The sequence below is a fragment of the Eubalaena glacialis genome, chromosome 1 (genome assembly GCF_028564815.1).
Source record: "Eubalaena glacialis isolate mEubGla1 chromosome 1, mEubGla1.1.hap2.+ XY, whole genome shotgun sequence".
NCBI classification, from domain to species: Eukaryota; Metazoa; Chordata; class Mammalia; order Artiodactyla; family Balaenidae; genus Eubalaena; species Eubalaena glacialis.
In genome coordinates this window covers 226,276,196-226,303,023 of record NC_083716.1, presented here as the reverse complement: position 1 = coordinate 226,303,023, position 26,828 = coordinate 226,276,196, and the positions used below count along the sequence as shown (strand labels likewise).

The window sequence follows — 26,828 nt, the reverse complement described above, 5'->3', positions numbered from 1 at the left end:
CGGAGTGACTAGGCCCGTGAGCCACAACTACTGAGCCTGCGCGTCTGGAGCTTGTGCTCCGCAACAAGAGAGGCCACGGTAGTGAGAGGCCCGCGCACCGCGATGAAGAGTGGCCCCCACTCGCCGCAACTAGAGAAAGCCCTCGCACAGAAATGAAGACCCAACACAGCCAAAAATAAATAAATAAATAAATAAATAAATAAAATGGAAAAAAAAAAAGACAGCACTTACCATGCCACTAATTAGCCATGTGACTGGGGGACAGATTTCTTAACACTCTGGGCCTCGCTTTCCCCATCTGTAAGTGCCATATTTTTTCTGGATCTGACATTCTGTAATTGAAAAATAATATTGTTGGCTTGCTTCTTCTGGAAAACTAGGCTACCTTTTTAAAGCCCTGCTCTTTTCATTTTTTAATAAAATTCTTAGTGATCAGAGTTGAATTGATAGAGTCACCAACACATTTGGGGTCCGGGACTCCCTCCTCTGAAGTGATGTCACAGTTCACTTAGCAGAGACTGAAATTAACCCTGGGTGACCCTCACCCTACATACAGCCTTCAATCACCAGGACTGTAAGAGGTCACTTCTTCTGACACCTTTTAAGAATTGGAGCTTGCCATGGCTTTGAGGTTACTTCCCCCACTCACCTGATGGCCTGCATATCAAATAAATGCTGTTTTTGTTTTATTTTCTGGAAACAGGGTCAGAAAACCTTCATGTTTCTCACATCTTGCAAAAAGCGAAAATTGAAGTCAGTGAAGATGGAACCAAAGCTTCAGCAGCAACAAGTAAGTAAGCCCTGGGTCAGCAAGTAAGTAAGGCCTGGGCAGGACTGGTCCTGGTGAAGCGAGCAAGTGTACCCTGGTCCACTCATCAACTTAACTAATGTGTCCTGAGCCCTATTTCTAGCCAGGCACTGTGGATTGACCCTCGGGAGACAGTGGTGACTTTAGGAGGATCTGCATCCACGAAGCTCAGAGTCTGTTACATTAAGGAAAGCACTCTTCAGTAGAAATTCCTCTAGGACAGCAGTTGGCAAACTTTTTCTATAAAGAGCTAGATAGTATATAGTTTCTTCTTTGTGAGCTATATACAGGGTCGCTCACAACTTCTCAACTCTACCCTTGCAGTGTGAAAGCAGCATAGACTATACAGGCAAATGGGCGTGGCTGTGTTCCAATAAATCTTTCTTCATAAAAGCGGGGCCGCTCAGACTTGGCCTAAGGACGGTAGTTTACTGACCCCGCTCTCAGAAGGATGAAGCATATTGTGGATTCTTATCGACAGAAAAGACCCATCTTCACATTAAAACATAAAATAATAGCAACTACTAATAGGAAAATAGCCAATTGGGTCTGGACGAAGGACGAAGTGAAGAATTAACAAGCAACTATTGAATTACAGCAACATTGCTATGCAGCCTTCTTCGATAATTAGAACATCCACATTTGCTTTCTCCTCAATAGCTTATATAATGGAGAAAATAGAACAATTTTAGGTTGGTTTTTATACCCCCTAATTATCCACATGAGATTGGATGAATAGATCTGGCCAAACTCTGTGAATTCATAAAGTGACTATCTTAGCTATACCTGTAAGTAGGTCAAATATTTCTGGTCATTAAAAGGTACCATTTATACTCGAAATAGACATTTTATTGCCTTTCTAGAATAAACATTTAATTTTTATTCCTTTAAAATAGGGTTTAAAACAAAGACCTAGAAAGTGACATCTAAATTTTGCCAAAGTTATTGAGCAATTTTGCCAATTGGTATAACTATCGGGACTGACTACTTACGATGCAGGGCCCTATGCAAAATGAAAATATGGAGCCCTTTGTTCAAAACTTATTAAGAATTTCAAGACAGCAATAGCAGAGCACTAAACCAAGTGCAGGGCCGTTGTGAGTGTGGGGCTCTTGTGACTGCCCAGGTCACATGCCCTTGAAGCCAGCCCTGCTGTATTAGTCTGCTAGGGCTGCCATAGCAAGATACCACAGACTAGAAGGCTTAAGCAACAGAAATTTATTTCTCACGGTTCTGGAGAATAGAAGTCCAAGATCAAGGTGTTGGCAGAGTTCCTTTCTCCTGAGGCCTCTCTCCTTGGCTTGCAGACGGCCACCTTCTCACTGTGTCCTCACATGGCCTTTTCTCTGTGTGCTCACGTCCCTGGCGTCTCCCTCTCTTCCTATAAGGACACCAGTCCTATTGGATTAGGGCCCTACCTTCATGGCCTCATTTAAACTTAAAGACTCCCTTAAAGGCCCTGTCTCCAAATACAGTCACATTTGGGGTTAGGGATTCAGTATACAGGTTTTGAGGGGGTACAATTCAGTCCATAACACTTGCTAACTGTTGATTTAATTTTAATAACCCTGGGTTGAGCGGTTTACCCAAGCATAGCTGCAGATGTTTCCCTTATAACATCAAGTCCAAGTCGTTAATGCTTCCCAGGGGATTGAGGAAGACGACTGGGTCACTGCAGAAAGCGTGGGGCAGTTATGCCAGGCATCTACCCTCCTGCAAGGCCTTATCACTGGCTTATAAATCAAAGCTACCATTGGTAAATGGCAGAGTAAACATGTGTAAGACCATAAGCCTAAATAAGTTTGCTTTCTAAGTCCAATGTCTACACCAGATGAGTTGAACAGCAGTATAAGGTAGTAGGTCCCAGATGAGCAGTCTACACTGCCAGTGAGAGGACAGTCTAGACGATGTGCTCAAAGAAGGCACAGACAAAATGGATGAGAAGTGAGCGGGTCCTTGATACAGGATTTGGATAAGCTAAAAGGCCCAGGGACCAGGCATCAGCTAGGAAGATGGTATGAATGAAAAACAGCTAATAATAACGGTGAATATGCGTTGGGTGTTTATTAAATGGCAAACACTGTTCTAAGAGCTGTAATATGTTTCATTTAATCCTAATAAAAACCCTACAAGGAGTAAGTACGTTTATTAAAGGAGATGGGGCTTGTGTGGACTAAAGGAGGACGGATGGAAAGGGCCTGGCCCATGGCAGGTGTGCAATCAGTGGTGACCACTGGGCCTGTTATTACATGGCTAGCCTGTGGGACAGGCATCATGTCCTGCCTTGAATTACGTGCTGCCTTGCTGGCCTCATGCTGGGCGTACAGTGCATTTTCCTTTTCCTCCCGCAGCTGCGATTCTGATTGCAAGGTCATCGCCTCCCTGGTTTATAGTAGACAGACCTTTTCTATTTTTCATCCGACATAATCCTACAGGTGAGTGATTCTCCTCCTCCGTTGTTCACTAGCTGTTAGTTAACTCCAGCAGCGCTGATTTAATCCTCGTCCCATGTGTCAACAAGTGCCAACGCTTTCAGTAATGTACCCACGCCCCTCGCAGAGAGAGGAAAATCAGGCTGTTTTTACAGAGTGTGATGGCATTTTTCAAACACAGGATCTTAGGTTTTGTTTTGTTTTGTTAACATCTCGAGAGCTCTGCAGCCCTTTGGGGCATTTTGACGTCTACTGATTTTTTTAAAAAATGCAGTAGGTAAATTTTGGAGGAAGCTACCTGTCTTCAACCTTTGTAAGGGCACCCTGCTGTTATGACCTGAGAATTTTTAATTCAGTCTATCTTAGCTCCATGAGTCATGGGTTCAAAGTTGGCTCTGTCCTTTAGCTTCATCTTTAAAATTAGAATAACAATAATTCCTACCTCTTAATACAGTTACGAAGAATAATTAAGGCTGTCTTTGTGGAGACGTTGTTGTCATGTTGGTACAGAGTAGAAACTAACATAGTCTAGCTTTTACTCTGCTTTTAATCAATAACATAAGCTAGTTCCTTATCCTTTTATCTCATTGCATCTTCATTGTTATAATTAGTGTGCTCCCGGGCCAAACAGTCCAATATGGGAGCCTCTAGCCACATGTGGATGCTTAGCTTTTTAACTTTAATTAATTAAAATGAAATGTAATTAAAAATTCAGTGTCTTAATCACACTAGCCACATTTCAAGGGCTCAGTAGGCACATGTGACCAGTGGCTACCATATTGGACAATGAAGATACACACATTCCCATCATTGCAAAAAGTTCCATTGGACAGCACTGCTTAAGAGCAGTGGGTTAAACACAGCCCAGAAACCTCCCCTTAAATATACCTTCCATCTTATTTTAAGGATTGTTTTTTTATAGAGTTATGTGTTGTTTCCTTTTAATTCTCTAGGTGCTGTTTTATTCATGGGGCAGATAAACAAACCCTGAAGAGTATACAAAAGGAACCATGCACAGCAAAGACTACTTTGCTGTGAAGAAAAGACTCCTTTCCTACATCTTTCATAGTTCTGTTAAATATTTTTGTACATTACTTTCTTTTTCAAAACTAGTTCTTAGGAACAGAGACTCAATGATGCAGCATTTCTGTTCTGGGAGGTGTTAAGGGAAAAAAGGGCAAGATGGCTGGAACACTGTACTGAGAAATGAATAGAAGGCTTCAAAATGTCTAAAAGATTCTTTAAACTACTGAGTGGTTACCTAGGTCAACAACCCTCTTGAGTATTTACTGTCCAGGTTCAGGATCTTTGTTTTGTTTTGTTTATATGTGTGGCTTTTCAGAAAAAAAATTAATCAGTGTGATGGGAGGGAAAAAAGGACATTTTATGGGAGCTCTTACTTTTATATGAAAAAAATATTATTGGCCTTTTAAATTTTTTTTTTTTGTCTCATCCAAAGTCTTGATAGTAAGAATTACTTTGGGGATAGAAATAGCGAAATCTCTAGGCTCTTTGTGTGTTTTTGTTGTTGTTGTTGTTTTATATAATGCATGTATTCACTAAAATAAAGTTTAAAAAACGAATGTCTTGGTAGACAAGGTTTGCTGTTGTGCAGTGTGCCTGTCATTACTGTTCTGTACTCTTTGGATTTGCATTTTTGTATTTTGTACAAAGTAAAAATAAAGTGTTATGAGTAGTAGAAAAAAAAAAGCCATTTCTCTGCTATTTGAAAATACAACAAAAGAAATAGCCTTTTAAAAATACCTCAGCCTCTTCTAGTAAACCTTTGTACTTAGGCAAACAGCAAGAAACCCCTGGCCTTCCCTTCCCTTCCCTCTAAACCTAGCAATCAGACCCTGTTCCCTGCCCCAGCACTTGCCAGTTTACAGATCACTCAGGGAAGCCACTGTCACAGTAAGTCCATCTCTGATGTCAGCTGTGGTTCCTCAGGTGAGGGCTGAGGCTTCTCAGCAAAGGTAGGGATTTTGTAGCAAGAGCAGAAAGAAGTTACCTAGTGAACAGTGACTGTTTCATTTTTGATGATAGGCCGGAGCTTTTGTTTTTCGAAATGACAAGCTTTTGGTCTTTTGTGTTTTTGGAGAACTCATCACAATTCTAATGTTACCATTTTTTATTTGCCTGTTTGTTTTTGTTTTTTTACTAATTTCCTAAAGATTTGGGTAGTCTTATCTAAATCAGAATGCTTTTAAAAATATTTCTTATCAAAACTTTGAACTTTTTTTTTTAACCTTCGAGCTCTGTTCGTCTCTCTTTATACATTTAAACCTCACGTTCAACTCTCCACCAGTTTGCCATTTGTAATTTTTATTCGTCAAGTGGACTGAGTTTTGCTGTTTGCAACTATTTAAGTGTGGATACCTTGGTTAACCAAGAGAGAATGGAGAAAGGGGGCAATTGTTTTCCTGATTTAAGAGTAAATGCCAAAAAATTATTTTGAAGGGTTACCTGAGGCCACTTGCATTCTAGAAAACATGCTAGTATAGTTATTAATGCCTCTAAAGTAGTTGTACTGGTTTTCCAGTTTTCTGATCCCATTCAGTTATATTATTTTGAATAGTTTAAAAAAGGAGTAGTGTTAGCAGTAACTCGAGAATTATACACTTCATTCATTCATTCGTTTATATACCTATGGGGTACCAAGTACCAGGCGGTACAAAGATAAATATGTCCTTTCCCTAAGTGACTTGATTTTGGAAGGGAAAGAGAAACCTAGCCCAGCAAAGTATCTAACTATTGCAAGTGTATTTACAAGATGTGGAAGTAGGATCAAGTAGTCATTAGTCCAGGAGAGAGGATATAAAAGTGGCTGCAGGGTCAAGACTAGATCCCTGGGCTCTTGACTCCAGCACTGCTCATTCCAGAAAGGACCGGAAGAGTTTGCCTTTCAATATAGTGGCCCTGTTACATGATACAGGTAGTCTGCTCCCCAGTAAAAATAAATTAGTCAAATTTTACTGGGCACATTAAATTTTGAAGTATCTGGTCCCATTTCTGAATGCCTCTTTAATAGATTATAGCATTTCAAATTTATGATATACAAAACTTGGAAACATCTCATGGAAAAGTCATAATATCAAGGTTCTCAGACTATATATATCCTATTTTTCATTTGATCTTCCCAACCTACTACCCATCTTTAGCCTTTCCTCATGTTGACCTAAAACACATAGAATGCCAGGTGTTTCTCCAGCAAAGATGGGTTTATTCGGGATCAGCAGAGAATTACAATTCGGGGTCTGCAACTTTGGGGAGGCTCGTACAGTCCACCCCCATGGCAAGAGAAGGAAATGCTTTTATAGAGGAGAAAAGAAAGTTGAGCGGCTGTGATAAACAGAGGGTTCATGGTTTCCCATTGGCTGAGTCCTTGCGGGGAAAGGAGTCTTTTCCCTGTTGGACTCAACTGTCTTCACAGGTCGTGAGAGCTCCCCCTTCTGGTCTCCAGACTCTAGTGCAGTTTCTGTTTATTAACTTTTTACACTTACCAGTCAACGCCCAGATTCTGACCCTGGCTGACTCTTAGACACTGTTTATAATCTCTGGACTTGGGGAAAAATTTCCTCTCAAATTATTATTTTTCTAAAATTCAACTTTTATCTTTTGAGATACTTAGTGGGTCTGTCGGCCTTGTCTCCAAAATGATAAAGTTTATGAAAACTCCTTTGCTTGAGGGAAACGAATAAATTTAAAATATGGAGACTGCCACAAAAATGACATACCTGGGGTAAAAGATCATGTTTGCTGTGCTGCTGCGATTTATAATAAATATATATTTGGTCTTCATCCCCATTTCTGGCACAGAACTCCCAAAACCTTTGGAATTTCTTAAGTGAGGAACACAAAAAGGGGTCTTTTGTTATGTTAATGAGGTAACTTTTCCTGCTCCCAAGAATGGGGGTTGGTCACCAGGAGACCCAACCACGTGATTGGAGGGGGGTTGGAACTTTTAGTCCCATCCCCCTGACCTCCTGGGACAGGGGGAGGGGCTAGGGGTTCACACCGATGGCCAATGATCTAATCAGTCATATTTATGAAATAAAGCCTCTGAGAAAATCCAAAATGACGGTTTACAGAGCTTCTGGGTTGGTGAACTGAACACATGGAGATACAGGGAAAGCGGCATGCTCATTGAGAGCTCCTCGCCCTTGACCTTCCCCCAGACCTTGCCCTATTTGTCTCTTCCATTTGGCTGTTCCTGACTTATATCCTTTTGTAAGAAACCAGTAATCTAGTAAATAAGATGTTCCTCTGCATTCTATGAGCTGCTCTAGCCAATTCATCGAACCCAAGGAGGGGGTCATGGAAACCTCTGATTTATAGCCAGTGGGTCAGAAGCACAGGTAACAACCTGGGCTTGCAATTGGCATCCGAGGTGGGAGGCAGTCCTACCGGCCTGAGCCCTTAACCTATGGAATCTGATGATACTCCCTCCGGGTAGATAGTGTCGGAATTGAGTTGAATTATAGGACACAGAGCTGGTGTAGGGAAAACCCACACACACTGGAATTGGGTGTCAGAATCTTTATTTGCTATGTAGATATTTGAGCAAACAATCTACACATGGATTAGATGTCATACTGAGTTCAGACAGGAGACAGGCTGCAATTTCCCTAAAGTAACAAAACGGTAGACTTCTGGAAAAGCCGGGTACAACAACCAGTAAACTCACTCCTCTGACACTTAGTGAGATGGGGACTTTCCATTCTTTTTTTTTAATTCATTTATATTTATTTACTTATTTTGGCTGCACCAGGTCTTAGTTGTGGCACACAGGTTTCTTAAGTTGCAGCATGCGAACTTTTAGTTGCGGCATGCATTCGGGATCTAGTTTCCCCGCGCGACCAGGGATCGAACCCGGGCCCCCTGCATCGGGAGTGCAGGGTCTTACCCACTGGACCACCAGGGAAGTGCTGGGACTTTCAATTCTTCCTGAGACACAATGAACAAAAAGAGTAGGCACTGACCCAAATAAGTTGAAAATGCTATGTCTTGTTGGCCTTCGAGTCTTTGTTTTAAAAAGGAAATGATGACAGGTGACCTGAAAAAGATGCCAATCATAAGAGAACTTTACAGAAAGACACAAGGGAGTGGCTTTTGTACCCGCAGCTCTTTGTTTTCCTGAAAACAAAAAACTGAAGGACACATGCGCTCCACATTAAGGGACCTAAGAAACTGAAGGAGGAAGGGCAGGGATTTGCTCAGAGCCGGTAGAGTAAATGTGATCGGCAGTGACTGCCCGGGAGAGGTGAGGTTTGGGTGAGCTGGTGGACGACCTCTATGTCCTTGACCTCCCGTGAATGCTGAAAGACACTGTGTCCTACCAAGAGTCCACTTCGGGCGGCCAAAGAGTGGACAACACCACTGGCTCCAAAGCCCTGTTTCTTTCAAGATTCCCCAAACTGCCCCTTTGACCCTCTTCCAAACCTTGAAGAAAAAAGAATGCAGATGTTGTGATTTAAAGGAGAAATTTGCTAAATGAGAAACCACTGCTCTACACGATATCAGGTATGTTGTTTGCAGATTAAATTGTTGTATATGAGGTAGTAAAATGGAAATGAGTTTTTTAATCCCTTAATGTTATACCTCCTTCGTCTGCAGTTTATAATCCCAGCTACCAAAGGTAAAGAGAAGGGTGGCAGACTTTTGTGCTTGTCCTTTCTAGACAAAAAACAATCCCAGGACCAAAACCTGAGTCCTAGTGGCAGGTTGTCTGGAGCCTAACTAATGGTCACCATTGCCAAGTTCATCTGTGGATGGTCAGCTGATTTTTGACTGTATGTGTCTTGTTAACTATAACGTCTGCTGGTAAGTATCTCCTGGCCCTTGCTGACATGTTTTCTTGCCGTGGAGGCGCTGATATCAATAATTTATGTAGAGGAAGTGTTATCAGAAAGTCAGGTAAACCCTTCCTCCTCTGACTAGAAATGTCCTTCTCTAGCTGACAATGACCTCATTCCTCATGTCTCCTGCAAAACTCATTAAAACAAACTCACTAGTTCATTGTGCAATTTTAATGTACAACAGATATGGTAAAACGGTGTTCTGTGAATAATCAAATTAATGGGGTTCTTCCTCAGTTGAAGGGGGAATAAGCTAATGTATTTAATTTTCTCAATCGTTTTTCTCTCGGAAAATTTTCTTAAAACCCTTAGTCTTCTGTTATCGGTGAGCACTAACAGGCAGCCGGATAATTGAACAGGAGCAGATGAGCGTCGAGTGGAAAGCACAGACACTACTGATGCCGAGACAGCTTTCTTTTTTCAGGAGCGTGTGTGCTTGTGATTATGATTTTTGACTGCATGAATTTTCTCCTGGAAAAATTGTTCTGTTTGCAAGATGCGACTCAATCTAGCCATCAGTCTTGGTATCCTACAGAGAGAACTGTGGCTTTCAAGTGCTCTGATAGTCAACCAAAGTTGCAAACCACAGCTCTAGGGCCTAGCAACAAGGGTGGAGGGCTTTACCAACTGAGAGAAGACTCAGGGGTCTGCTGAGGGGAAGAGAAAAAGTGGGCTTAAGGATGCAGACGTGGGCAGCATGGGGCCACCCTCAGCTGGGGAAAGTTGTGAGCTGGACCACCCCCCCATGAAGAGAAGGTCCACATCTGGTTTTATGAAGTGTCAAGAGGGACAGTGAGATTCCCTTGCCTCTGCAGTGCATTTTCTGCCATCATAAAAAGAGAAGAGGAAAAACAAGTCTTTTCAAAGTTTTATCCATGGCAGCCCTGCAATTCTCCCTCTTTCCAGTAAAGATAAAAGGGCTCAAACATCCATACCTTGGCATCAGAAATGAATTGTTCATACATGAAACTCTTAACTTTACGTCCTGAGGGGAGAGGTGAACTAGCTTCTGCAGATATACTCATAAAATATTATAGCTGTAAGGGGCCTAGAAAAGTTATGTTTCACTGTAATCAAATGTAATCAATCTTTCCTGTATAGGGAGAAAATGGTGATCCCCATAATAGCACTTTATATATTACTTCACTGCAAGTGGGGTTAGAGCACCACCTTGTGGCCAAAATCTAACACATGCTGAACACAAAAGCTGCATTTGTTCCATTCTTACTTGGGATAATAGTTTACTAATTTCTAGTAACACTTTCTCATGACCATATAAAACACTTTTGAGAATAATATGCCCTATTTTACATATGCATATAATAAAAACATAATATGAACTAAAAAGAATAAGCCTTGTGTAATTGAGTCTGTAGATATCAATCTTAACATTTTTGGCTAAGGAATCTTTTTGGAGCAATTGTATTTTGAAAGGCTTAGGAAACTGGAAGGTGGGAAAGAGTGCCAGAATTTCAAAGCAAATGACTTTAAATGTCTTTCTCCGGTGCCAAGGTTAAGTATCAGTGCTTTTATATCCCACCAACTTCCTATGGTCATAACAACTGTCTTCTCAACGTGGATTAGACTTTAGTCAAACAGGGGTTCTCCGACTGGTCACTGAATGCTCTTGGGTACAAACCCCTTTTGGCAACACCCTCAGACCCACATGTTCCTCTTGCCCACACATCAAACTTATGCAATATTTATTCTCACACAGCAAATTAAGCAGTTGTCCAGGTTGGTTCCAAGTTTCAAGCTATTTCACACCGAAGTGCAAAAGCATATTATTTGTTTTCTGTGTTCTAGTCCATCATGTTTTAATGGGTGCTTTTAAAAGGTATAACTTAATTTGGGTTCTAAGAAGACTTTAGAATTGTGTTGAAATCATTCTTCTTCAAGGGATTTGGATCTCTTGCAAAGCAGTTTTCATGAACTAGAGCTAGATTTGTTCCACATGTTAATCTAAAAGCATTCAAGTTTAGAAGCTTGAAAACCTGAGGATAGTTCCCCTCCAACCTTGTAGATTAAGGTCCTACAAACTGCCCTGAACAGGAGAAAGATCAGCACAAATTTATGGGGGAAAAGAAAGGATTACTGAGTTTGCAACTGAGTTCTCCAAAGACTTTTCAAAAAAATATTCAACTAAAATAAAATTAGAACACTGCTCTAGCTAGAATCTGGCATTTTGCACACGCTGGATGAGTAAGGGGTTGGAGGACACGTACCATCTTTTGTGTCCCAGAAACTTTCTATAATCTCTTTCCTCCTATCGTGTCAGTGAGATGCTTATCAAGTCAGGTTTACTTGTCATGGATGATACGCAGAAGAGTAGCATTTTACTACCGGATTTGGTCCTCTATCCCTGTGTTGAATTATTAGGAGTTGGAGTTACTCTCAAAAGAAAGGTGAAATAGTTTACATTTAGCCTACTAATTCTGCCAACTAGGTCATTCTCACACTTCCCTCCAAAAGCAGTCTCTGTGTTAGCTGTCATAGCTGTGAGCTCTCTTACATATAACATTAAGTCCACTTTCCTAACCAGTCTCAGGAAAGGAGTTTCAAAGATCCTTCATCTTCCCTTATAAAAAAGATTTCATGGCAAAAGTGCTGTCAGTTTAAACATTTTACCACTTTTCTATTCTCAACTCCCAAGTCCCACTTTTCTTGTTAACCTCTGGGAGTGACTACTGGCAGACTGAAACTAAAAATTATTACTGTTGCCAAAAAGTTGAAAAGAAATAAATCAAAGGGAATTTGCAGGAGAAGGATTACTGAATTGAACACAAAGGATTAAAGAACCAGAAGGACACACTCTTAAGATTTGTCCTCTACTGAATTAAACGTGTTATAATAAAATACTCAGAAGAGTGCTTGGTACATGGTAGTTATGATGATGATTATGGAATACTAATTGATAAATACGTACTTTATTTTTCCATTAGCTTCAACATTTTAAGCTGCTTTTGATTTCTGTTTTATTTTAAAAGTATAAAACGTACGTTCCCTGCCATTCATTTGTTTTATAGATATTGAATAACTATGAAATTAATTAGTATACAGAATTTTAAACCTAGACAGAATCTAGAGTTCATGTAAATGCCTAATTATTATAATCAGCCCCTTACATTTCTAAAGGTTAAGAGTTATAACGTTACTTTTTAGCTAAAGCCATACTAGAGAGGCAAAGTTCACTAACCTGGGTATAGCAAATTAAGCTACAATGAAACACTTAAAAGAGTAACTTTTTTATTGGCATTACAGCAAACTTCACATAAAACATATATTCAAATTATGATACCTCAAAGCTAGAAGGGAATAAAATACACCTAACTGTACAAGTTAAATATTTACAATAATAAAATCAAGAATTTTAGTTAAAATTTATCAGAAAAATAAAAAAGACTTTTGACAAAACAAAAATGATTAAAAAGAAAAAAAAAGTGACCTGATAAATATCAATACTTGTTTAATTTTAGGAACTCAGTATGAGGAATAAGATATATTTCTTTAGAATTTAAAAAATGTCCAGCTTTGAACGTCTTTTGACATTTGTCTCGCTGTTTTGCTTACAAATTTCAGGCTGCCACATCTCTGGCTGGCTAGCTGGCAGAGATGGTCTTTTCTGCTCTCACATGTTCTTTGGGCTTGGAATAGTCCCAGGGCCGGCGATTCTCGGTGAACCCGTAGAGTTTCCTAAGTGCCACTCGAGCAGCTTCTTCTTCTGCAACCATCACTGTCTCCCCAGGTCCTTCCGCAATCAACTTTTTATCACTAGGAAAAAACCCAACAGTAGCCTAAAATTACATGGTGCATCATAAAACAAAGTGCACAAATCAGTTTTGCCTGATCTAACTTTGGCAACAATATTCACCAGAAGTAACAGAAATATTGCGCTTTTTTTTCTTTCTACTGCCAGTGTATGAACTGCTGATAAAGGATGTGTTTAAAGCTTGCCAATCTGATAAGCAAGAGTATCTCATTTTGCTTTGCACTTCAATTAAAACTAAAAAAGAAACTTCTTAAAACATTATCAATTTTCTCCTTTGTGATGTCTTCCATTGCTTTCATACCTATAAAGTCCTACATCACATAAAGATCTGAAAAATATTTACCTAAAATTTTAGTTAGTTACCTTAGATATTCACAGTTTACATTTAACACTTCAATCCACCTGAAATCAATTTGAGGCAGGTCAACTGTTACTAAGAAACCCAAAAATGTTCTCAGCATGGGCTGAATTATACATTTTTGGTGGACAACGTTTAGTTTCTTTTCTTTCCCAGTTCTAGGCTCAATTGAAGCTGTTACAAGTGTGGACTGGGGTTAAATCTGTAATACTTATGAGTCAAAATTTTTTTACGGAAATATCTAGATTAGCAGATACTCCATGAAATTCTACAGTGAACAGTTGGTTAACAAAAGCTACTATTAGCATACCACAGATTATTTACCTTCCCCTAAGGATGACCAGCAGGAGAGGAAGTAGTGACTAGATAACCATGGGAATGAGATTTTTAAAAAATCTTTTAATGCAATTAGAGGTTATAATAAGAAATTGTGAAAAGTCAGTTTTTAAGGCTTCCGATCAATATTATGAAGTTAAGATTAAAATTCTACTAACCAGTATAAGCCAACAAAATACACAGGCAAAGCTGTGGTGCTTCCAGACTGCCTAGTAAGTCTAGATTCAGGAGCTGAAATATTCCTTTTCTTCAATTCTTCTACCAGTAGCCCCATGGGATTTATTATCTTCCAAATCTCAAAGAGTTCTTTTCCGGTCATTTGAGTAATTAAGAAGTCCTGCATATAAAAAATACAATTGATACATTTAAATTAGTATAAAGAAAATAAGGACCATAATTCAAAGTACATTTTTTATAGAAATTTAAAAATTTAACAGGATTAAGAGGTAAGAACTACTATGTATAAAATAAATAAACTACAAGGATATATTGTACAGCACAGGGAATATAGTCAATATTTTATAATAACTTTAAGTGGAGTATAATCTATAAAATGTTGAATCGCTATATTGCACACCTGAAATTAATACCGTAAATCAAAATAAACAAGTAAACGCACACTTGATCATGAAGATCCCCTACCCAGAGCTTCTCCAGCGGTCTCCACGTTAGCCTTTACCAGACCATCAAATAGAGACTCCTCAGCATGGCTAAAAATAGCGCTGTTCAAGTTCTGGGGTGCTTACATATCAGCTGGAGACCTAGTTAAAACAGATTCCTAGGCCCTACTCCCAGGGATTCTCATTAGCAGTCTGAGGTGGTGCCTGAGAGTCTGCATTTCTAGCACGTTCTCAGTGATGGTAATACTGATGCACAGTTTCAAAAGATCTTCCCCACACTGGCTCTAAAAGGTCCAGACCCACCTCCCATCATTTCCCCAGATACAAAATGATCTGACCACACAAAATCACTTGTAGTTCCTAGAGCAGAAGCTCATCCTCAAGGTTTCTTCCTGGAATGGCCTTCTTGGGGCAGGTGTCACTTCTGTAAAGCTTCCCTAGCCCTGCTAGAGTTAGCTGTTGCCTCCTGAGCTCCCTCTACTCCTTTTACAATAACTGGGAGCACCGCCCACGTTCCACTCTATCTGCCTAATGCGCTGTGAGGAGGACCCTGAAGGCAAGGATCGAATGCTGCTAAGCTCGGGCTTCAGCGCTCAGCACGGTGCCCGGCACACAGCAGACAATAAATATTAGGTGGACAAGTGACTGAAATAAGACAACTCAAACCTGTCAGTTCTACTATGGAAGGCAGCCACACTCACCACTGTACCACCAATGCAGTCAGTTCTACTATGGGAGATATCAAAGCTCCTGACTTAGAAATAGATATCTGAATTATCTGACTCTACTAGGATCTACAATTGGAACTGTCAACAGAGGCACTAAAATATGGTAAACAAGTATTTCCAAAATGGTCTCATGACTACCCTGTGAAAATTTCAAAAAGGTGACCAAAAATTAGGCAGTTCTAGCCTCTACATAAGCTATAGTGATAGGGAGAGAATGGAAATCAAGGGAAGAGTCTGTCAGAATTTCTTTAGAAAAAGCTATTTAATTGCAGGGGGAGGAAGGGGCAGGAGAGGCTTCCCTTTTCACCTTAAGCCTAGAGGGCTTCAAAGGGTCCACTGGCTTCTGAATCTGAGGCAAGCGATGTTCAGTCAACTGGCAGCCAACACACACTCCTGCTTAACACGCTGGCAGAAGCTGCCTGCAGTAGTGGGGTGGAAGTCTGCGCCTGATATCAGAGGTATACAAATCCTTAAGACCTGACGTGGAACTCACAGAAGGGATGTCATTTTGAAAGGAATCCCACCCAGGAAACTAGAAGCTGACAGCCAACCCCCATGTAAAGGAACCTGGTTACAAGGTTCCAGCAGGGAACAAAATGCTCACTAGAGTCTGTTTTAAACACTGATCAGGCTCAGAAAGCACTAAACCAGTTTACAGACCTCAAGTAAATATCTTCTGTTTTCCTTTTTCCCTCAGCTCCCACTCCAGAGGGGTCACTTAACATACCTGCTTCCCAAAGGCAAACAGGTAGTCTACTTATTATAAGCCCTGGTTGGGGAAGGAGGAAGACAGGTCTCATCTATGAACAAAGTCTGAGTGTTGGTCAATACAGGTATCCTTCTTGATCAAAATGAGCAAACTCAGTGTCAAAACTAAATAAATAGATTCCAACAGTAAGGGATGCTGGTTTAAAACACCTGATGTTCAAAGGTCTGAATCAAGACTGTTTTTGTGACTTGAAGTGATTGCCTGGACTATCCATTATGTAAGAAAGACCAAAAACTCATGTTTTCATCCAAAAGCAAAGGATGAAACTTCTCCCAGTTAACAATTCTAAAAGGACAGTGGAGTTAAGTCATACTAATTATTTATTAAGTATTTTAATTAGCCAAGCTACTGGCTAACAAGGAGTTAGGTATACATCATAGGGACTCAGAAATCCAAGCTTTTATCACTTTAGAAGAACAGAACAGCAGCTAGTACTTAAGCATGGAGCTCCCTAACCATACTAGGCCCTCCAATAGTGTCCTTTGGACTCATTCATTCACTAAACATCTACTGAGCATCTACCATGTAGGCACTACCCTTGTACCTGAGGATGTAAAGCTAAAGACATGGCCTGCGGTGCTTACGAACTCACAACCCAGAATTTAGTATTCACCTCTGATGCTGTCCTCAGTAAGAGACAACTGGAATAATTAAGACACCACCATAAAAAAGCTTTAGGTCTTTCTCAGTTTGGGCAGGGAGAAAAACTCACACGTAACCTGCCGAGGTCATAGAGCAAGGACATTAAGTACAAAAAGAAATTTTTCTTTCTGTCTACCTCAAGCATGTCCCAGCGTGTGCAATTAACAATCACCTACCCTGATGAAAAGTGCAGTCCTCTCAGGTCCGCTGCTCTGTAACAGGACTCCAATCACTGCAAAGAAAGTCTGCCTTAACACAGCTGGGGGGACTGGGAATTCTGCACTCAACGTTAACTCCTCCACTGCCAAGTTTCTAGCCACATGACACACCACTTCCTCACTGGTGAGAAAGTCAACTAGACTTTTAACGCCTTCAGTGGGCAAGTCTGAGAATGCGTCCTCAAAAAACTGTGTGAGGCAAGTTTGTGAAAAAGATGTCCCTTGTTCAGACAGTTCTTGATTATCTTTAAGGTTCAGGAGAACAGCTTCTTTCTCTATTCCAAGTTTTTGGCGTTTGGCCTCCTCACTTTTAATATAGCAGCTATTAACAAATGCAGTTTTGAGAAGATCTAAGGAAAAGGTTTCCTGTAACCGATGGCCAAATGCTTGCATTTCAGCATGGTAATCCCAGTTGGGCTTCTCTGAACTGAAAATGTAAAACAGAAGATAGATGGTAAAGAGAATAAGATGTTACTATGATGCAAATATTTTTCATTGTGATGCAATTTTATTAATTATATAAAGGAGATTTTAAAATACCGAGTTTCATTTAAATTCCAGACTCTGATTTTCTGAAAATTAAAACTTATGTCACATGATTACTTGTGGTTCTTTGCCAGATTAATTTTCCCTTTGAGTCAAATGCCACATCAAAGTGGTTCTTCAACATCAGAGACTAAGCCATTATCCTAACTTTTAGGTTCTTTACTTCTGCTCTAAATGGGACTACGCTTCATACTTAGATATGAAATACAAATTATAATTTCATAGGGTCAACCCATAAACAGTAAGTATATATTTATCTTGTATTTTATTAAGTTTTGAAAACAACCATTTAAATTAGCAATTAAATAATCCAGTATCAATATTACAAATAGATTAAAAGTTCATAATCATTCTCAAGAATGATTAATAGGTCTTTTTAAAAATAAAAACAATAAATCGAAAATAAAACTCTTTTAAGTAAAAAAGTGCAGCAAAGTATAAAGATATGGGTTGTAAGTCATGCGATGTATATAATCTATACAATCCATAAAGTTTCTTCCAACTATAAAAGCCTAAAGTGACTAACCTCACAATAATCAAATGTGAATTAAGAAGAAACATTATTTTATTTTTCTTTTTAGAAAGAACTTAATATTCTGTGTTGAAAGTATATAGGACTATGAACACGTATACACCTCCTAGTAGGTGTATAAACCGGATCAACCTTTTTTTTTGGAGGGCAACATTAAAGTACCTATCAAATTTTCATTCTAAATTTCCAAAAGAGTAATAACTTCAAAGCTGTTACATCGATGTAACTAACAGATGTACACTGTTTCATCGGTTGTAATAGCAACAGTATGGAACTCAAACACTCATAAATGGAGTCATAAAAGAGTGAGGTGCATCTACCTGTATAGCCACAACTACATGTCAAAGACACATTAGTAAAGAGAAAAAGGTGCAAAACCTCATGCATAGTGGGGTCTTTTTTGAAGCTATAAAGATCTGCGTCTATTCCTACCAGATTTTCTACTACTGGAACAAGATTAATTTCGGCAGAAACCTAAAGCCAAACCGTTTTCCTTTTTCTCTGGACAGTGGACTTGTGATTGTGTAATTTTTTCTTGCCCTAAATCGCAATACTGTGGAGTGCTTTCTTCCCTCTTGTCCGTACCCAAAGAATTCGCAGGCATCATCACAAAGCAGGGGCTACAACACCCAAGCCCAGATAAAGATTACCCTCCAGCCGGCCTCATTTCTCACAACTTTCCCACAGCTTTCGGATTCTAAATGGGAGTTCCGAAAGCGTCGGGGGCAGCCACGCGCCCAACCCCTTAGCAGAAATCCATCATTCCCTTTGCCTCGGCCACGCGTCCACGTCCCGCGCGTGTCCCTATCGCACAACTAGGGTCAAGCCAGGAGCGCACTAGCAATGAGCAATCCTTCCCGCCGCCGGGCCGAAGCTGCGGGGAGGGGAGGCCAGGGTCCCCAACCGCCACCCCTACCCCTTCCCGAGGTGGCTCCTACCGGCGCACGGGCGGCGGCGGGCACCGAAGCAGGCGCCACCGCTCTAACTCCTTCTGGAAGCGGAAGGCGGCGCGGAATGCCTTCTTCACTCCCCGAATCGGCGGGGCGAGAGCGGGTACGGCCGGTGCCAGGAGGCAGCGGGGCCTCCGCAACAGCAGCCTCACCAGCCCAGATGCCATCGCGCAGAAGCAACCAAGGGACGGCGGAAGGAAGAAAGTCGGCCCAGCGTCGCGGTAACACAGTTCCCCCGGAACTGGGTTAGGAGAGCGAGGCCGGGGGCGGAGCCAGCGCGGGGCGGGTGGCGCGACTGGCATGTTTTAGTGCGCATGCGCAAACGTTGGTGTTATTGCGCGCCTGGGAATTTCTCTTGCGGGAACAGGGCTTGCTGGGCGTTTGGGTGCAGGAATTTCTGGAAAAGTTTCCTCATCCTGTCAGTTGCTCTCGTTCCTTCCGTTCTAATTGAAGTAAAACAAAAAAGTTGTTTCACGTGTAGTTTAAAGAAAACACTTAAATTCTCAAAAAAGGAAAACACTTCTTATCAACATGTCTTAGAGCTCCAGACCATCAATCCAGCCATTTATGAAAAAATATTTACCTGGCATGTCTCCAGAAGCCTTCGTTTTAGGAGCCCTATACTAAAACATATTGATTTATCCAAAATAAACATTTTTATTTAAAAACTAAGTACGAACTTTTTTACAGCAAAAAAAAAAAAAAAAGGGAAAGGATGGGAAAAAATACATCAAAATGGGAACAGTGGACTTGTGTCTTTTTTTAATCTTTCACTCTTTAGCAATGTCATTATATTGCTTTCTTACCAAACTGTAAATATATATTTTAAATTTAATATTAAATCACAAAGGAAGTCTTGTCTGAATTCTCAAATTTTGAGTTGGGTGCGGAACGTCTAGATGTTGAAAGGGGCACCCTCTTTCTGTGGTCTCTCTACTTGCTAATGGCGTTAAAATCCCTCCTCACCCAGATTGGGTTCCTATGTCTTCAGTTGTTCCTTTTTCCACAAACACCCTCTTTTGTCTAGTTGCCAAGTCTTTTTTCAGTTTAGACTGAAAGCAGCTACCAGATGGCTTTGCCTACCTCTCTCCCAGGTTATTGTAATCAGCCTTCATTGTAATCAATCTTATACCTTCCTCTCTTCCCTCGCACATCTCACCTACATTCATCTCCCTGAAACACAGACCCAAACATGTTACTACTTAGCTCAAGAATCTCTGATGTTAGGATCTGGTAAAGATTCTCCCTTGACCAAAGTTCAGTCAGGCTGCTGTAAGCCCTCTCCTCAACAAGGCTTTGATCTTAGGTTCCAGTGTCCCCCCCCTTGACAGGCCTGCATCCCCAGTTTCAGCAAGAGTCCTGTTAAGTCAGTTTAGAGAGGCTCCCCCATCCTCATTATCTCATCACCCTTGATATCTAATCAAACTTATAAGCCTCTCTATCCTCCAGTGATGTCTGATCACCCTGGCCTGCCTTCTGCAAGAGTTCTGTCAACTTGGTTTAGCCAGACTCCTCCTTTACCCCTGATGTTTCCTCTTAGTACTTTTCCACCCACTGACCACCCACCCTGCTCCTTGGCTTCAAATCCCCACTTGTCCGTGCTATATTGGGAATTGATCGCAGTTGTATGCTGGGGTCCCTTTTCCCTCATTGCAATAGTTCCTAAATAAAATGTGTTATTAACTACTGTCTAGCTGTTATTTGTCTTTGACAGGTCATACAACAGTTTAGGTCTCTTAGCTTAACTTTTCAAGAGGAAGAATCTGAACTGTTCATTCCAGCTTGTAAAAAGGTTCCCTATGGGGAGGGAGAGAAGAAAAGAGGGATTTGGTACATATCACAAAACAAGCTGATGAATTTCTGGATGAAGCAAGTTCTCTAAGAAAAGGTGAGAGGGGGGGCTTCCCTGGTGGCGCAGTGGTTGAGAATCTGCCTGCCAATGCAGGGGACACGGGTTCGAGCCCTGGTCTGGGAAGATCCCACATGCCGCGGAGCAACTAAGCCCGTGAGCCACAATTACTGAGCCTGCGCGTCTGGAGCCTGTGCTCCGCAACAAGAGAGGCCGCGATAGTGAGAGGCCCGCGCACCGCGATGAAGAGTGGCCCCCACTTGCTGCAACTAGAGAAAGCCCTCGCACAGAAACGAAGACCCAACACAGCCATAAATAAATAAATAAAATTTAAAAAAAAAAAAGAAAAGGTGAGAGGGGATTGTGATTGGTTTTTGTATTACACTGCAATGTGAAGTATTGAAAATTCATGGAACAGCAGTCAAATAAATGGAATGGAAGAAAGCACAGGGAACTGTATTTTTGCAATATCTTGAGAGAAATAATCTAATAAATGATCTAATAATCTAGTTGGAGCACAATAATGTTAAATGAAGTGTCTCTGTATTGAAAGTTTCTCATTGAGGAGTATTAAAGAAAAGGGGGGGATTGAAACCAAGCAGGACAAAAAAGCCCTTCCATGTCCCCAGTTTCTTGTTTGTAGAAAAAGGCTTTAGTCACTAGGTCTTCCCTGAGTTCCAAAGAGCAGACTCAGTTACTAATTAGGGGAGTGAAGGAACACAGAAACAAAGGAAAAGCAGTCAAGCAAGGAAAGTAATGATAGCTGAAACAATAGTTTAGCCATAAAACAGAGTCCTTGTTCCTCCTCAAGGAAGAGACGTAGCAGTCTGATGCATATCTTTGAGGTACTCTGCAGAAACTAAGACCCCCCCCCCAATCCAGGTGGAGGATGGTGACTACAGGCTGACCGAAAGCACGTAGACTCCAGACCAGTTGGAACCAGAGGTTGATGTTTAAGATTCTGAAACATAACCCGTTACCTCGCCACCAACCAACCAGAAGAAAGTCCACAAATTGCAACCCGCACCCCAAATGTTGCCTTTAAAAACCCTTCCCTGAAAGCCATCAGGGAATTGGGTCTTTTGAGCACGAGCTGCTCGTTCTCCTTGCTTGGTCCCCTGCAAACAAACGCTGTACTTTCCTTCACCACAACCTGGTGTCAGTAGGTTGGCTTGGCTGCACTGCGGCCTAATGGACCCAAGTTCGGTTCAGTGACGTTTATGTTTTCCACAGGAACCAGCTGTAAGCACCCAGCCAGCTCTTAGCAACACCCAAGTCTGGCTGACAGTACCAGGCCAGCTCCTAGAGGTCCAGGGCTGCTTTTCTCTTTCTCATAGCTTTGTGACCTTAAGCAAGTGATTTAACTTCTCCATGGTTCAGTTTTCTCATCTCCAAAATAAGATTAAAAGAGCACTTATCTCTCTACCTCTTACGGTTGTTATCAGTATTGAGATAAAGATTTTGGGATAGTGCTTGGTATATAGTCACCCCTCAATAAGTGCCTTTCAAAGATTCTAAATTGCACTCATTTTTTCACACTTTATCATGTCTGAAATGGAGCTGTGGTCCAAACAAAGGCTTCTTAGAATGGATACAATGTAGTATTATTATTTTCCCAAGGCTCTGGTTTGGGGGACAATTCCTCTTCGCCGCCATCTTCTCAATCCACTCCTGGGTGAATGACTTCACTTTTCAACCTTTGTGAGTTTCACCACGTCTCTGGCAAATCCCTAAGGGCCTCTCTCTCCGCCAAGTAATTTTAGTTGCGCGTCTTCCCCAGCCAATACGATCGTTGGCGGCAGCACTCGGGAGCTTACGGCGGCGCGGCACCCTCACCGCCAAGGAGCCGAAGCGAAACCTGCAGGTCCCCGCCCGGCCATCAGCTGATGGGCCGCCCGCCGCGAAGACCGCCACCGCTGCCGCCGCCGCCGCCGCCGCTGCTGTGCGAACATGGCGGCCGAGATCCACTCCAGGCCGCAGAGCAGCCGCCCGGTGCTGCTGAGCAAGATCGAGGGGCACCAGGACGCCGTCACGGCCGCGCTGCTCATTCCCAAGGAGGACGGCGTGATCACAGCCAGCGAGGACAGGTAGGGCCGGCGGGTCGAGCGCGGGGCCGAGGCGTGACGGGGGCCGCCCGGACTCCCGCCGGCGACCGGGTGTAGGGACCGTGGGGCCGGCGGCCTCGTCCCTTTTCTCGTGGGGACGTCCACGGCCCCCGGGTCCCGCGGCCTGTCGCCCCCGCCGCCCTTTCTGGCCTCTGGGCCCCACCCCCGTCCAGGGTTCCCGCTTTTGGGTTCTCTAGTCTCGACCCCCGCCGCGCCCCTCCCGCCCGGGACGCCGTACCTGCTTCGCACCTTCAGTCCGGGACACCTGTCCCACCCCCGTCCACTGCGCTCTGCCAGCCCGAGACCCGCATCCCCGCCACGTCCCTCCAGTCTGGGACTCCCGCCCCGCCTCGCACTCTCCTCTGTGGGATTTCGCCCAGAGCTGGATGCGTCCCCTCCTCGGTCAGTTCCGAGCCGCTTTCTCTGGGAGCCGGAACTGGCGGCCGGTTACCGCGGGACCCGGTGCCAGTGATTCCCTTCTTGCAACAAACCTCCCGGGGCTTCAACGGTCTTCCTTCTGCTTTACGCTGGAGTTTACACCTCTGTGTGTCGCGCACACCAGGTCCCTAGATCAGTTATTTTATCACGGCAGCTCGGACCACCTGAATTGTTATTTACAAAATAGTTTCTTTTTTCTTTTTTTTTCTAAAAGTGACTCACTTAATAAAAAACTTAAAATAAGAATAGTGAAAGATACTTTTATTTTTAAGATAATTTGATATTTCCACTATTAATGGAAAACCGGTTATCACTTGCCATAAAAAATTAAACTAATAGCTAAAACATGTTCATCTCTGTCACCTAAAGTCAGCTCTATCTTGTAACACGACGTCTTGCCCACCGTATTTTGGGAAACACTGATCTGATGCGATTTTCTCATTCTATCCAAGAGGAAACTGAGGCCCATGGAGAGGCACAGAAATACTGGTGATGCCACAAATGCACCCCAGGATTCCCCAGTCCAGCTCTCTGGTCTTCCCAGGGCTGTGTGATTGGATCGGAGAGAGGTTGTTTGTTTTAAAACTTTGGCATTTTTTTAAACCCTAAAAGTTTAAAAGGTTAGTGGCTTTTCTGTGGGAATTTGGAGGAAATGACTGATGTTATTGAGAGAAACTGCGTTTCCTTGCTACAATGAGTGGTCTTAAATGGTGATATTGCAAAAGTGGAAAGGCTTTCTGGAAGAAGGAAGGTACTGCTGTTCTCTTAAAGCTGGAGGCCTTTTGTAGTCTATCTTTTGAAGTAAGTGCCTTTGAGGGCCTGTCCCAAATGGAAAGAGGAAACGTGAAGCCCTCAGTGCCTATTTGACCTTTGTATTTTGCTTTTGAGTGAGTTTATTGTGAGCAGGCAATTTACACGCAGCTGACCTTGGTGGGACCTGGGTGTGGGTGCATCACCAGGATGGGAATGGGAGAGAGAGGGATGCATGAGCCACAGGGAGAAGAGGGGAATGTAAAAAAAGGCAAAGGACAGAATAATGATATTTGCATGATATGAACATAGATTCAGACAACGCTTTATACAAGTTAGCTGTCTTTATTCGGTAAAATATTTTATTCATGACTCGTGTGTTGGGTCAATCGCTGAATATTTGAGATTATTGGCCAGGAGCAGTGCTGATAAATGTTTTATGGAAAGTGATTACTTAGCTGCTCTGGGACTGAAGTGTTCTGGGGGAGCCTTAGATCAGCTCATTTTGTCACTAGGGCACAGCAGGGTCCTGGCAGATGACTGGACCAGGTGAGGGTTGGGGCCTCGGGTTTCTAATTTGTGTTTCAGGCCCATGGACTGTCCTGGAAGGTAGGACACTCTTTTCAGCAGGTGCTACACTTGATGAGATTTACGAAAGCACACGGCTATGGGGTTTTTGTTGTTGTTGGATGTGGTGGTTTGTTTTTACATTGTCATAAATATGTGTCATATTCTTCAATCATTTATTTATTCACTCATTTCTATATTTAGCAATGCTGTACTTACTGAGTGCCAGGGCCTAGAGATAGAACAAGTATCAAAAGTCATAGCACCTGCCCTTATATAACTTAGGAATCATTGATTTTATGGCCTCTGACCTGAGAGAACCAGCTTGTTGAGGAAATAGAACACTGACCGCCCTAATTCATCAAACAAGCATTTATTGGACACTTACTGTATGCCGGGCCCATGCTAGACCGGTGGGTAGAAAAAACTGACGCTGAAATTTTTTTTTCCAAAGGGCTGGATGGTGTGGTGAAGAGATGGCCATGTGCTCTCAGCTTCCTGGGTGCTGGGGAGACACAGAGGAAGGAGTATCCTTGGGTGAGGGCTGGGTTTCAAGGAAAGCCTCCCGGAGGAGAAATCACTGGAGAGAGGAATGGTCTGTGTGTCCCTGGTCCAGGCAGAGGGAAAGGACAGGAGAATTTGGACTTCAGTTTGCAAGCAGTGGGGGACCATCAAAGAGTTCAAAGCAAGCAAATGACATGATCAGAATTTGTACTTGAGAAATAACAATAGTTAACCTTTTAAAAGTCCCTTTCCTCTCTCAGTACAGAAGTGGACCAATGTACGTGACTGCATCCAATCCTCACATCTCCCTGTGAGGTGGGTTCAGTCACCTAGTCTTATCAGCAGTTCCAAAATTCAAAGCATTTAAAAAGTCAAATGTGCTTTTGTTTGTTTGTTTTTTTGTGTGAGTTAGGCCTGAAAACTCATTGGTGCTAAAACTTGACCTATATAGTTGAGACTATTTGTAATCTTTATTTGTCCCATGTGGTGTGAATATTCGTTTCACTGCAGAAATAGCAATGCATTTAATTGCAGGCGCTGCCCCAGGCCCCCCTGGGAGTTTTATGGAACATTTGGTGTAGGCATCTTATTGTAACGGGCATTTGACCATTTAGAAAACTGGGGCACAAAGAACATTGAGTAAGTCCCCAAGGTCATGTAGCTGGTAAATGATAGGACTGCGATTTGAACCCAGGTCTGACTCTGAGGCCCCAGTTCTTTCTGCCATGGCCCCAGGTCTACACATTTGGAAAACCTGAGTCCAGGCAGTGTCAGTGATTGTCTACTCCGGCAGCAAGTGTAAAATGCTAGGATTCTGCCTTCCACCCCCTCCCTCCTCCCCCCGGGGACATTTGGCAATATCTGGAGACATTTTGGTTGTCATAACTGGGGGAGGGTACTCCTGGCATCTAGTGAGTAGAGGATGCTCAACATCCTTTAATGCACAGGACAGACCCTTATGAAAAAGGATTATGCAGCCCCAAATGTCAATAATGCCCAGGTTGAGAAACCCTGGTCTAGGCTTAAAGTACTTGTTTATCTGGTCTCTCTAGACAGTGGTTCTCAAACTTGAGTGTGCATCGGAGTCGCATGGAGATAAATCTTGTTAAAACACAGAGATTCTGGTTCAGTAAGTCTGGGGCGGGGCCTGAGAGTTTGCATTTCTGCCAAGTTCCACATACTGATGCTGCTGGTCTAGGAACCAAACTTTGAGGACCACTGCTCTGCGCAAACGGAGAATTACCCGTCATGATGCTTGCCTGTGGAAACCCACTGGGAGAGAGTACTGTTTATACTTTGTCCTCTTTTTTGTCAGCTTCTGGGATGTATTTGCCTGGAGTCATTTAGATAGACCCACCTATTTCCCAGTAAAACCAAACTATATATGATAGAGCTAAATACAGAGAATCCCCCCCACCCCAGGGAGTAATAAACCAATGTGGAGTATTCAGCTTAATTCCATCGGACCTGGCGTCACTGGTAATGGTTTGGGCAGTGAGCTTAGGGGGTCTAATCAGAAACCTTCAGGGGTTACAGTGCCATGAAGGGTTAGCAGAGAAGGGCGCTACTCTCACATGCATTCATTTCTATTTTGTTGAAGTAATAAGTACCCTAAGCTCTTTTGCTTAAACTTCATTCTTCATGAAACCTTAATTAGTATTTTTAAAGTTTAGTTTTCAGTTGCTTGCACTTTGGAACTAGAATATTTGAGCATGCAAAGTAGGGTGATACATTTGTAAAGTGAAAAAAAATATTCTTGAGTCAATGGAGTATGACTGTCTTTCTAGTCAGGAGACTGTGAAAATAAAAGTAATAACCTCAGTATTACGTTTCAGAATTTGAACCGCAGCAGTCATTTTCTTGGTAAAGGGAAACAGAAAATGAGACTCTGCTTTCAGGACAGAACTGAAATGTGGTGAGGCAGCAGGAATTGATTCCCTAGACACGTTTGCTTTTTGAACTTCTTTGCTGTGAACTGCACCAAAAAATTAGACAGTCAGTTGGTTGAAAAGGATAGATAACATTTTTTAAAGACAAAAACTTTATTAA

At 42.2% G+C, this 26,828-nt stretch overlaps 3 protein-coding genes across 3 annotated transcripts in view; 2 read left to right on the top strand and 1 right to left on the bottom strand.

Moving 5' to 3' along the window:
• Positions 1-4,789, top strand: part of SERPINE2 (serpin family E member 2) — a 73,132-nt gene extending 68,343 nt beyond the window's left edge. The window contains exons 7-9 of the mRNA XM_061205429.1: positions 704-790; positions 3,160-3,243; positions 4,194-4,789. Coding sequence (XP_061061412.1) covers positions 704-790; positions 3,160-3,243; positions 4,194-4,231 — 209 coding nt within the window. The 3' untranslated portion in view covers positions 4,232-4,789. The remainder of the gene's footprint in view (positions 1-703; positions 791-3,159; positions 3,244-4,193) is intronic.
• Positions 4,790-12,378: 7,589 nt separating this feature from the next.
• MRPL44 (mitochondrial ribosomal protein L44) lies at positions 12,379-18,746 on the bottom strand. The gene is made up of 4 exons (XM_061205418.1): positions 18,555-18,746; positions 16,497-16,965; positions 13,720-13,898; positions 12,379-12,869 (listed from the first exon to the last, which is right to left on the bottom strand). Exons 1-4 carry the CDS (start codon positions 18,731-18,733, stop codon positions 12,698-12,700), a joined length of 999 nt encoding a protein of 332 aa, XP_061061401.1. The 5' UTR covers positions 18,734-18,746; the 3' UTR covers positions 12,379-12,697.
• A 3,480-nt stretch (positions 18,747-22,226) lies between these two features.
• WDFY1 (WD repeat and FYVE domain containing 1) overlaps positions 22,227-26,828 on the top strand; it is a 50,597-nt gene continuing 45,995 nt past the window's right edge. The window contains exon 1 of the mRNA XM_061187934.1: positions 22,227-22,502. Within this exon, the coding sequence (XP_061043917.1) occupies positions 22,366-22,502 (137 nt within the window). The 5' untranslated portion in view covers positions 22,227-22,365. The remainder of the gene's footprint in view (positions 22,503-26,828) is intronic.